We start from the raw sequence: 13031 nt of genomic DNA, 5'->3' as shown, positions 1-13031 counted from the left end.
TTTTTTCTAGATAAATTATTTAATCGATAGCAGTTTTTTTTTTGGTTTTTTTTAAAATAAAATATTTAAACAAAAAATTTTTATATAGCATGCTATCTAGATTCGAATTCTTCATAATAAATTTTGTTTATAATGATATCGATCATTAATTTAGCTTTTTACTTGATTGAATGTAAAGTATATATATTTTGAATACAATATATACATGGCAAAAAAACGTTTGCTGGATCAGCTAGTTAATATATAAAAATGTGTCAAAACATAAACAAATTTTCGAATATCGCGCGCGTTTTATCTAGCCTAAAATAGTGGATCAATACAAAAAATCGATTGTCTTTTTTATAATAGATCGATATATATTATGTATGTGCAAGGATGGGCATGTATAAAACATAATAGTCCCTAGTAAAGTATTAAGGTTGTTTTTAAATGAAATTCCCGTAATTTAATTTTCGATTTTTTTTTTTAATGTTTAAATGAAATAATTATCTATTTGGTGGAATTTTTTCGTAATTTTCCGCTGCGTCGGAGGAAAGGAGTGGCCAAATAGATTAATTCTTAGTGTACATTAATTACTCAGCCATTTCGCACAATAATTTTGATTGAATATAGAAAATATTATTGAGGGATTAATCTAGACTAAAAATTAATTTATTTATTGCAAAATTCGAGTGATTTAAAGTTTGGCGCTTTTATTGGCTCTTCGTATTAAAAAAATGGCGCTTTTCGGCTCCGTCCGAGCCGCACCGTGGCGCTTTGCCCCTTCCAGTACCGGGCAACTCTGATTGTTACAAGCGAGATTATGAAATACCAATGGGGACAGGTACACGTAATTACTGTGATTGCAACCGTATGGACTATTTTTTAAGAGCATTGAAAAACATTTTATCAAAGTTTGCAATAAAATAAGAGGAGTTAAATATTGTATAGGCATGTGATAGTGGTTCTTTGAAATACGCTGAAGTTTTTTCTCTCTTAACTCATATTTATCTTTATGTATATCATCTAAAAATTTATTTGTACAGTATTGAGCGGTATTTAAAGTGATAATTATACTGTTTATTGTGAACATATATTTTTTGAAAATGCATCATAAATATTTTTTTGTTGTTTTAATATTACTGGCCATTTCGAGGATTCAACATGCATCATATCTTCAACTTGCAATTAAAACAATCAACTTTTTTGGTACTATAACAACAATTTATTTAGGTGGAGAAGAAAAATTTACACCAGATGAGACACTTTATCAGATAGATAGAAGCATGTCTCGACTTTCAGATATGATAGCAATAAAGCTCGACCTGCTTTCTTTAAAAATGAACAATATTGGAAGTACTATTGAAAAATATATATTACAACAAGAATACTTGAGACAGTATGAAAAATTATATGACAATGTTGATAGAATTAGTTTTTTATATAATGAAACTCGAAGATGGGCAAAATCCGAAGAGAAAAATAAAACATGGGATCTTCAAAGCAGAACTAGTCAGATGATATCTCTTGATTCTGATTATCCTCAATCAGTCTTGTTTACCTTGAGAAAATTTTTTTTTCCAATAAGTAAAAGGATAAAACAAACTTTTTTTGATAAATTTAATAATGTATTAGAGAAGATTGAATGTGACGAGGATCAGATAACGCCACATCATGAATTATTTTTATTATATAAACAAATTATTTATACAGAAGTTCAAAGCATGGCTGCAATGGCTTTTGCATATATGTGGAGACATGAAAATAATAAGGCTATTAATGAATTGAATAAAGTAAAAATGGAAAGAATAAAAAGTATCATTGAATACACCAGTTTGTTTAGAAATAAAATGAAATTTGCTAGAAATTTCATTCGACGATGTGATGAAAATTACAAAAAAAATGAAACCAAGATAGGTGGGTCTAAAAATTTAATTTAATTTAATTTAATATTCGTATACATATATATATAATTTGAAAAAAAATAATATGCTGTTGTTTTTTAAGATCATAAAACATATGCTGCTTTCGATAATGTATTCTACAAAATTGTACTCTTTAGAGAACATTTTGAGCCAACTGATACAATTACCGAATGGGAAATACCAGATCCTTTTCGAATGTGTCAAATACATAATGATTGCCGTGACAGTAATCATAGATATGATAAAATTTGTCCTGGTTTGATTAAGAATTGTCAAAGAGCATTGACTATCGAGTATTGTCAACGAGTAAGTTAAAAACAATCTTTATAAATTTTCAACAAGAAATATGATTAAAAATTATAAAAATTTATATAGAACGGAGAAGATCAAACAAGTACCAAAAAATATTATTGGATGATAGTTAGAAATTTAGAAAAATCCATGAACTTTGGTGATATAAATCATCCATGCGAGCCATTTTCATTCCATAGAAAGAATATTTTTCATACAGATTACATTAAAAATATTCAAATTCCTGTTTATTGTGATTGCATTGATGATAGTATTTACACTCGAAACGATACAATCCGAGCTTTCAGTTTGTTATGGTCACAAACGAGTGATAACATGTTGAGTATTATATGTATATAATTTTTTAGCTTTAAAATATAATTTATTAGATGATTATTTGTTCATATAGGGTAGCAACTGGTGCAAGACTTGTTGCAAAAGATCGTATGATTCATATTCAGCTTCGTGAAGGTAAACTTTTGCCTTATGGAGGAATTGATAAAAAAACTGAGAGATGGATACCACTACCAACCTTTGAATCATATGAAAATTTTCCTAAGGTGGCAATTGATTCAAATGGCAAGCGACATTCATTGAGCGAAAATATAGATTTTGTTTCTATACATCATCTGTATGCAAGAACGATATGTTTACAAAAACTGACTCTTGCTGAAAAGCATTTATTGACGGGTAAAAAAGAATTTGAAAAATATCACAAAGTGAACAAAAAAAAATAAAAAGTAAAACAGTTAATAATAGAAAAAAATCATTACAATTTTAGGGGTGAGGTTCAACTATGAGTATCTCGATAAAGACTTAGAAAGATGTTTCAAGTTTGAAGTAAAATATGTTGGTTTTAATTATCAACATGGAAACATAACATCTACAAGAAAATATAAAAAACAATCATGCAAAAAGCTGTAATAAAAATTTAAATTATATTTATTACTATAACAAAACATTTGAATTATTTAATTGAATATATAATTATTAATTTACACATTTCAGACCTGAATTGATTTTAAATAATCCAGATGATCCACTCAAATTTAATACACATCCACATGATTCTAAGGAAAATCAACTTATTAAAATCAGAGCATCAGACTTGATTAAGGATGCATCACAATCAACTATTCCATTTTTCGATCTTTTAGAAATTGCACCTGAAACAAGCCTACCAATTACTGGGATTGAATTATTTCACAAAGGACAGATTGATGGTACATCTGGTGGATATATTTCTTTGAAATTATATCCAATAAATTTAACTATGTATATGAATCCACCATTACTTCCCGATACTTTAAATATTCACAACATAACAATCCCTGAATTTGGATAATAAGTTTTAATAAGATTATAAATAGTTAAAAGTTTACATTTTTCATTTTGAAAAAATCCAACTTTGAAACAATTATGTAATTTAAATGAAAAAGTCCTGTTTGTTTATTGTATATAAGCTGTTTATTTTAGTTAAATAATGATAATATATATTTCGCAATAATAGCTTAATTTGAAAAAATACATGAGTAAAATAAAATCTCACTATTATTATTATTATTATTATTATTATTATTATTATTATTATTATTATATAAATTAAATTATCAACCATAATAATTATTTTTAAAAAATGTTCATAACAATTAACAAATGATGCTAACTGTTTGATATTTGCCCAACGATTCCTGATTCTACTCGCCATATATAGGTATGTTGATCATTCTACATTCCGCCGTTTTGAGGGACACCAAAAAACACCATCACTTTTTTTGGCATTCACCTGCGTCAATGCTAACAATGTTATTGATATGCAAATATGTTATTAGAATAAGGTTAATTACCAATGTTAAAATAATGTTCACATTATGCGTTATTACGAAAAAGTTTATGGGGGAAAAAGCTATATAAGAGTTCATGGACAAATAAAATAAAATAATTTTTCAAAACAATAATAAAAATTTAAAAAAAAAGAAACGTGCCTTAATAAGGTGCTTCGGTAATATATCCATTCGTTTCTGTTTACATATTATTTTGAAGCAACATACGCATTAAGCAACAAAGATAAGACATATCTATTTATTTATTTAATTTTTTTCGTTGAAAAACAAATATCCTAATGAAGCTAAGATTGCCAGGCTGATTAGGCAATTTTTTTTCTATTCTCTCGTCAGCACATTACGTGTACCAATCATCATTGGTACACGCAACTGTTTTACTAGTAGATTATTATTTTTTTTTTTGAAGATACAATTTATCAAATGAAATTTTCAAGGTGAACTACAAAATTAAATATTTAACTTGTGATTATTCTAAAAAATAAAGCGATGTTTGAAGCCTCTCCAGTCATATATAAGTAGTGCCTGAAAAATTAATTGGTGAAAGAGTATTTTATTAATCATCAAGTAACTATTGATTACGTATTTTAATTAAGTATAATTTAAATAAAAAATTATTCATAGGATAAATGTGAAAATAGAGGTTTTAAAAATGCATCATAAATACTTTATTGTTGTGTTAATATTACTGGCTATTGTCGAGATTAAAAATGCTGAATTTGTAACACTTGCAATTACAACAATTAGTGTAATATCTAGTATAGTAACAATTTATTTGGCTGCAGAACAACAATTTTCACCAGATGAGACAGCCAATCGAGTGAATGATAACATCTTTGATCTCTCTCAGACAATAGCAAACAGACTTGATAAACTAAATTCAGAGCTTAACAATATTGAAATTTTTATAAAAAATTATCTAGCAGCAAAAGATTACTCAGATCAGTATGAACACGTACATGATTATATTGATAGAATTGATTTTTTATACAAGGAAAGTCAAAAATGGGCAAGATACTTGAAGGAAAATAAAACATGGGATCTTGACAGTAAAATTGATCAAATGATATCTCTTGATCTTGATTATCCACAAGCAGTTTTATTTCAATTGGGCAGATATTTTTTTCAAATAAGAAGAAGACCTAAACCAACTTTTTTACACAAATTTTATGATGCAATTTTACAGGTAAAATATTTAAAACAATATAAAATAATACTATTGATATTGCACACAGAATAAATTGATAATTATTTATGAAATATTACAGGATACAAATAGCACACTCTGTGATCAGGATGTAACCCCACACTATCAATTATTTTCATTTTATAAAAAACTTATTTATACAGAAGTTAAAGGTTTTGCTGCAATGGCATTTTCATATTTATGGAAAAATGGTTCAACATCTGAAATGGAAGCAGTGCAAAGTAAAAGAATAAAAAGTATCATTGAATACACAAAATTGTTTCAAGAAAAAATGAAATTTAGTAAAAATTTTATACGACGATGTAATGCAAAAGAGAAAGAAGAACTAATAATCATAGGTAAGTTTATAATAATCAGAAAAGATAAAAAAATAAAAAATTTCTAGAGATGCACACGAGACGAGACTGACAATTTTTGAGGCGAGACGAGACCGAAACGATACTAGCATTAGTCCGAGACTTCTCGCGAGACTCTCGCGGTGTCATCAATAATATCAAATTTGGTTTTTTTAATTTTTTTTTTTTTTTTTTTTTTGTGGTGCCTTTTTTAGTATTAAGTTCTTATACATATTGCATCTATATAATAACTATAAACAAACAAAAAAATATATAAAATGAATAAAAATTAAATTGAAATCCAGCTTAATTTAAAAAAATAATGGTAAATTATATTTTGATTTAGACGTACGAAATAAATAAAGAACATCTTCATTATATATGTTAAATCAAAGTATAAATAAGCATTTTTTTTTTAATTTAAACTTGATTTATTTATTATTAATTTATATTCATTTTATATATTTTTTTTGTTTGTTGTTCAGTACAATCGATACGTAATTTTTGAGTTAAAATAAATGCAATATTCATTGTTAATTAATAATTGAAAAAAAACTAATAAAGTACTCATACGTTATAAAAGAATAAAAAAGAAAAAAAAAATATTTTATATGCATATATTACAAGAATGTCTAAACATTTCTCCAACCAAAAATTTACTCCAACTATTTTCCGACTTTTCTCCAACTTTTTTCCGCCATTTCTCCAATTTGAAATGTACTCCAACTTGTTTCCAACCTTTCTTCAACCAAAAATTTACTCCAACTTTCTTCCAACTTCTTTCCAACTTTTATCCAACCATGGGTCATTTTCGTAAAAAGGTGGAGAAAGTTGGAAAAAAGGCGGAGAAAGTTGGAAAAAGTTGGAGAAATATTTCTACCAGGAAAGACATTTTTTTATTGTTGTTTTTTAAGGTAATAAAACATATGCTTCTTTCAACAATATGTATTACACAACTGTACTCGATATGTCAAACTTTATGCTTTATACTGAAAACCCAAAGCCTACTTTTCGAATGTGTCAATTACACAACGAGTGCACTGGTCAAAGTCATAGTTATGATAAAATATGTCCTGGTTGGATTTCGAATTGTAAAGAAGTATGGAGTATCGACTATTGTGAGCGAGTAAGTTAACAACATTCTTGTCGCAGTATTATCAATATTCATGATTAAATTAATATGAATTTAAGCACAATATATAGAGATTACGTTAAAAGTTTAAATAAAAGTTAAAGAATTATAATTATTGATAAAATTAATATAGAATGAAGAAGATCAAACAAGTACCAAAAATTACTATTGGATAAAATACACAGAACTTGATACAAGAAAGGAAAAGATTTTAGGTGATAAAAATCATCCTTGTAAATCAACTCAATTGTCAAATGAAGTTCTAGGTGGTAGTCCAATCTTTAAAAAAACCACTGAACATTATCCAGTTTATTGTGATTGCGTAGATGAAAATATTCGCCGTCAGAGCAAATCAATTCGAGCTTTTAGTTTTTTATGGTCCGAAACGAGTGCTGAAATGTTGAGTATACAAACCCCTCAAATGATAATTTTTATTTTAAATGAAATTTGTTAAATGATTATTTGTTTGTATAGGGTAGCAACTGGTGCAAGAATTGTTGCTCAAGATCGTATGATTCATATTCAACTTCGAGAAGCTAGACTTTTGCCAAATGGAGGAATTGATAAAGAAAGTGAAAGATGGATACCACTTCCAACATTTAAGTATCGTAAAAATTTTCCCAATGTAGCAATTTATGCAAATGGAACGAAGTATCAATTGAAAGAAAATATTGATTTTGGCCCAATACATAATCATCATGATAAAGAAATTTGTTTACAAAAAATAATTTCCGATGAAGAACTTTTATTAACTGGTATACATAAAAATTCTTGTTAAATACAAATTAAAAGTAAATAAAATGTTAATTATAAAAAAAATTATTTGAGTTTTAGATGTGAGATTTGACTATGATTTTAACACTGCAGACTTTGGAAAACGTTTTAGACTTAAAGCAAAATATGTTGGTTTCAACTATCGAAATGGAACGATTACTCATAAAATGGAAAGAAAAGGACCATCATGCAAAGATCTGTAATAAAAATCTAAATTATATTCATTAAAAAAAAAAATATCATTTAATTAAATATATAATTATTAATTTACACATTTCAGACCTGAATTGATTTTAAATAATCCAGATGATCCACTCAAATTTAATACACATCCACATGATTCCAAGGAAAATCAATTTATTACTATCAGAGCATCAGACTTGATTAAGGATGCATCACAAACAACTATTCCATTTTTTGATCTTTTAGAAATTGCACCTAAAACGAGCGTACCACTTAACGGGATTGAATTATTTCATAAAGGACAGATTGATGGTACATCTGGTGGATATATTTCTTTGAAATTATATCCATTAAATTTGACTATGTATATGAATCCACCAAAATTACTTCCTGACATGTCAAATCTAAAGAACATAACGATGCCAGAATTTGATCACAAAAAGATTTTAGAGTTGTCATCTGATGAAACTTATCTTTCAAATAACTTATAAAATGAAATTTTTGTAGTCTCGATATAAAGGCTACGTATTTATTTAACGTTTATCTACTCGCAGTGAAAATTTTACTCTATACATACACGAATAAATTTATTTATTTAATTTCAACACAAATACTTTGATTATTTAATTTAAATAAATACACTGCTAAAGAAAAATGATGGTACTAAAAAAAAAAAGGCTAATAATTTTTTTGAGATTAATGTGCATGAGATTTCTATCGCTTGTACACATCGCTTTAATGGTAAAGATGCAAGAAATAATGACGATGAAGTTTTACGACTTCAAGCACAATTTAAACTCTAAGAATTTCATGATATTGTACGAAATTTTATGTTTATTACAAATCAATTATGCGATAAGATGAATTTATAACAAATTAATGCCTCTTTTTTTCAATGACAATCAAGGATAAATATAATATCATTGATAATTTAACAAAATCATTTGTAATTGTTAATTTATTTAGTAATTTTATTATTAAATTAAAATAAATAAATAAAACTGATTAATTTTAATGATAATTAGATAATATTAATTTATTTGTTTTAATTAAACAATATTATCTTGTCAATAAGATAATATTATTTTAATCATACAATCATTAAAATTTACTTGACTTAATTAAGATTTAAATTAATAGCTAACAATTGTTCATCTAATTGTCGTTTTGTTTTTGCTCTTTTTCAACATAATGGACTGTTATAAATATTCATATTTAATTTGTGTATTAGCCATACCATCTTCACATGAAATGACTATATACTATTAATTTTCTTCAACGATTTTTCTGCCTTCTTTTGCTTCTTGATAACGCGTATAATTCGAACAGAATTTTAATTCCACGTTTTTACAATGACCAAAAGACACAATTATATCAAGAGATGCATTTATACCCCTCATTCGAAATTTTTTCAAGGCTTTTAATTCAGTAAACACCTGCAAAAAAAAAAACATTTCATAAGTACCTTTATGTAAAGAATAAAAAAAATATTTTTACTTTTTTTAATATAGATATAAAGTTTAACTTACACTAATAAATTCTTCTGGCAATTCAGGGATTTCCTCTGGTGATTCTGCTGCAGCCCAATATGATAAATTCAGATGAGTCAATGTATCAGCAACGTTTAACAATGACTTGATTAAAGTAACAGGTACATATTTACGATCACATGAAAATTTTTGAAATGCAATTTTCAATACTTGTAGTTTAGAAAGACGTATAAATGCATTAGTTAATGCTGCTTCGTCAATATATTTTATTCTCAATCGAAGTTCTACGAGATTTGGACAATTTTCACTGATAACTGGCACTATATTACAATGGCTATATGTTGTCAAGTCTAATTTTCTTAAATAACCACCACATTTATTAAGCAATGATTTTAAAAAATTGAATTGTCCATCGATTGTTGGATAATTTGCCTTTAAAAAATTTGGACTCTTTTTTAAATGCCAATGAGTTAGTTCGAGTTTATTGACATTATGCCAAGAATCATCAAGAGCTCTTTTCCATTTTTTGCATACTAAAAAAATAAATTAATTATCATTACTAAATAATTTTTTAAATTAAATAATTTATCTTATGTCTTAATGTTAATTAATATCATCATACCCAATGCAAATTTTGGTCTTTCACATACTGGAAAATTCATGAATATATTAGCCAGGCAATAATCATCAACACGTTCAAGTATCATCGAATAATCTATGGCGTTTGGAACATCATCATCATCATTATCATCATGGTGACATTCGTGACAGGATTTCTGAAAAAAATAATTAATATTTATATATTAAATAACAATAATTCAATATTCATTCCAGTTATTATTATTTGAACTTACTTTATTATTCGTTTTGCGAGAAACACGTTTCGAAATTCGACCTGTAACCTTAGATTTTTTTCCCTTTTTTTTTTTTAACTTTTTTCCAACTGCAGCCTGGAATTTGCTAATGCTCATTTTGCCAAATTGTTTTTGATTCAATTGTTCATTATTATCTTCATAACTTGAGTCACAAGTGGCTTCTTCTGTTACAATTTTTCTTGATTTAACTTTTGATTTTCTAACTGCAACTTTGTGTCCATTGGATTTTTCAATTTTGTCCATAATTACCATCATGGCATCATACATGTCATGACCATAATTAAATGACAACTTTGAAAATATATTGGTTTCACGTTCCCCAAGATGATACCCTTTTCTTTTTAAAAGTTCACAACAAATATTAAATGAGTCAATAAACAATTGTTGATCAGTTTTCTCAAGCTGATGTTCATCAAAATGTTCCATCTTAGTAATGAATATATTTCAAACTTGTTTTTTTAATCTATATGGTTTTTGATTGTTGTATATTCACAATATTTACAATGTTTTTATTGTTGTTTTATACTTGAAAGATTTTTAATAAACGAAGCACATGAAACTCCAAACTGCTTTAAACTAATTACAGCGACCAGCCACGATGTGTCCTTTGTAGCAAATGAAAAAAAATGGAACATGTGGTCATGCATGTGGAGTTTGTGGACATATTTGTTTGAACACGTGTTGACGTGTTGAAACTTGAAATTGTTTATGGGCCGGTTTTATAATCCATAGTTACAGTTAACTAGGGGACGTTCCAAAAATCATTCGGAAACCCGGAAGGTCAAGATTGTGATCATAGAATATTTTTGATATTTTGTTGTGGTAGACATGATTTTTTGTTCATGTATTTTTATAGGCACAAAACAATAAATTATTATTGTTTAATTATTAATAATAATTATAAAAATACTTTTCACAACTATAATAAGTAACAAAAGTAAATGGCATATGCAATATGGCTGTTTTTGTTGCTTACAATATCTACAGTAACCTCTAGTTACTTTTAAGTTTATTTTATCACTATATTTTTTCATCTACTGCGCCGGTCCGGGTTTCCGAGTGATTTTTGGAACGTCCCCCATGTAGTTAAAATATTTAACTAGTAGTTTGTTAACTAGTGATTAACTTTTTATCGGCTGCTTTATCATATTGATACAAATTTTACATCTAGATGTCAGGACGTCGTCTTCTTTGAAAATAAAAACATAAGGAAAGACTTTTAGAGGTTATAAGATTGTTTATATATATTATGATTTATTTATTATTTATTATTAACAATTATTAGATAAATTGATAAAAGCTGTATTAATATCTTAACTGTTGGTGTTGTTGTTGTTGTTGTAATTGATCATCATTGGTTCGGATTATTTATTAATTGATCATGTGATGATTTTTCTATTTCAAATATATTATAATAGGTATATGGATTTGTGTTCATATTTGAAAAATTAATTGAGCGTACTGATAAATCATCAAATGTATAATATTGTCTAGCTTTTACTTGTGCAGCAGCAATATAATGACCACAATTAAGAGATAGTCCCATGTGCTACAATTGACATTAATTTATAATTTAATTTAAGTGTTTTTTCATTATTTTCACGCTATAAATATTGTCCCATATTAATTGTTTGTTTAAATTCAATACAACATGATATGTTACCACCAAGTACAAAACATGTTACTTGCACACATAAAACTTTGGGTGTTTGTTATAAACTAAATTTTTTGGTTAGTGGTACACATCTTTGACAGAATCCTTATTTATAATCATTATTATCAAGTTGTTGACGACTAAAATAATTTTATGATGCTTCATCAAGTGTACTTGCTTTTATAATATCAAAAAGTAAATCTTAAAAATGTAAAACTGCTGTTTAAATATATATGACGACAATGACGACATCCAACTTTAGTACCTATGTAACCACCAAATATTTGATTAATCGGTGTTGTTTCTATCAAGTTAACTTGCTTCATTTAAATATGCACGTTTTATACCCTCAAGAAGATTATGTCAAAGTTCATGTGCATTTTCTTGGTACTGATGGTAGTGTGTCTTCTTTGCATTTGTCAATTATTATACTTGGACTAACTGTTGTTGATCTTGTCGTATCCTGTTTAAACAAATTATTTATTTTACTAATTTAATCACATTTTAAGGATTAAAAATATAATGTATATGGTCGGATAACAATTTCATCATTAGTTGTGGCTATCAAATGAACATGCTGACCAAGTGGTAAACCAGATACATGTTCTGGTGTTCGTAAACCAAATCTAAATCTTCTTGTATATGAACTAATATCTCTTTTTCAATTAAAGGCAATTGATTCTTGGCTGTTGGATCTTCCAAGCGAACTGGTGTCTTTCTTTTGCTTTGTTTTCCATGATAAATAATTTTTAACAACAGCACCAACAGTTATTGTTCCCATTGCTGCAAGAGCAGTCACCAGCTATAAAGAATAAAAACTTGTCAATATATAGCAATATATAGGTATATTTACAAGGAAAATTTAACACTCTTTTAATTATTTTAACACAATATTTTTCTATTAAATAAACATTTGTCTTACCAAACTTTGAAAGGAATAAAAAATAATATAATAATCCTTATAAATTATTAATATTTTTTTATTAAAATAATAATTATTATTAAAAGTACTTAACATACCGTGACATCTACCGTTTGAACAGAAGAAATAAGTCGACTTATGGTAATGAATTCGGTTAGTTACTTAACTAGTAGTTAAATTTTTTATGGACTAGTAGTTAACTGTAATTATGGATTATAAAACCGGCCCTATCTCTGTTTCGGCTAATTATATCATCAACCGATAAACACAGTGTTTGACTTGACAAGTTAAGATGGCGTCTAATTCGTATTCTTCAATTTTTATTTCTACTGATTTCTACAGGTTATGTGAACCCAAAAAAAAATCAGCTGTTTATGATCAACTTGTGTTGTGTTTTTAATTTACAATATATAATATTTCCAT

The 13031-nt window shown here is 26.9% G+C and overlaps 3 protein-coding genes and 1 long non-coding RNA gene across 4 annotated transcripts; 2 read left to right on the top strand and 2 right to left on the bottom strand.

Annotated features, from left to right (window-relative positions):
• Positions 1-1319: 1319 nt before the first annotated feature.
• LOC122860590 lies at positions 1320-3540 on the top strand. Its single transcript, XM_044164475.1, has 7 exons — positions 1320-1566; positions 1615-1896; positions 1987-2210; positions 2280-2533; positions 2605-2885; positions 2977-3115; positions 3204-3540. The coding sequence occupies exons 1-7, from the start codon at positions 1320-1322 to the stop codon at positions 3538-3540; spliced, it is 1764 nt and encodes a 587-aa protein (XP_044020410.1).
• Positions 3541-4688: 1148 nt separating this feature from the next.
• On the top strand, positions 4689-8158 carry LOC122860581. The gene is made up of 7 exons (XM_044164462.1): positions 4689-5222; positions 5305-5581; positions 6493-6704; positions 6844-7088; positions 7185-7465; positions 7545-7683; positions 7765-8158. The coding sequence occupies exons 1-7, from the start codon at positions 4689-4691 to the stop codon at positions 8156-8158; spliced, it is 2082 nt and encodes a 693-aa protein (XP_044020397.1).
• A 690-nt stretch (positions 8159-8848) lies between these two features.
• LOC122851524 lies at positions 8849-10631 on the bottom strand. Its single transcript, XM_044150796.1, has 4 exons — positions 10012-10631; positions 9780-9933; positions 9197-9690; positions 8849-9103 (listed from the first exon to the last, which is right to left on the bottom strand). The coding sequence occupies exons 1-4, from the start codon at positions 10456-10458 to the stop codon at positions 8933-8935; spliced, it is 1266 nt and encodes a 421-aa protein (XP_044006731.1). The 5' UTR covers positions 10459-10631; the 3' UTR covers positions 8849-8932.
• Positions 10632-11410: 779 nt separating this feature from the next.
• On the bottom strand, positions 11411-12831 carry LOC122851517. The gene is made up of 3 exons (XR_006373692.1): positions 12707-12831; positions 11952-12488; positions 11411-11887 (listed from the first exon to the last, which is right to left on the bottom strand). It is a non-coding gene; the product is annotated as an uncharacterized LOC122851517 (long non-coding RNA).
• Between the last annotated feature and the right edge of the window lie 200 nt (positions 12832-13031).

Source organism: Aphidius gifuensis, linkage group LG1 (genome assembly GCF_014905175.1).
Source record: "Aphidius gifuensis isolate YNYX2018 linkage group LG1, ASM1490517v1, whole genome shotgun sequence".
NCBI classification, from domain to species: domain Eukaryota; kingdom Metazoa; phylum Arthropoda; class Insecta; order Hymenoptera; family Braconidae; genus Aphidius; species Aphidius gifuensis.
Note: the sequence above shows the minus strand (reverse complement) of the source record. Positions and strands in the feature narration are given on the sequence as shown.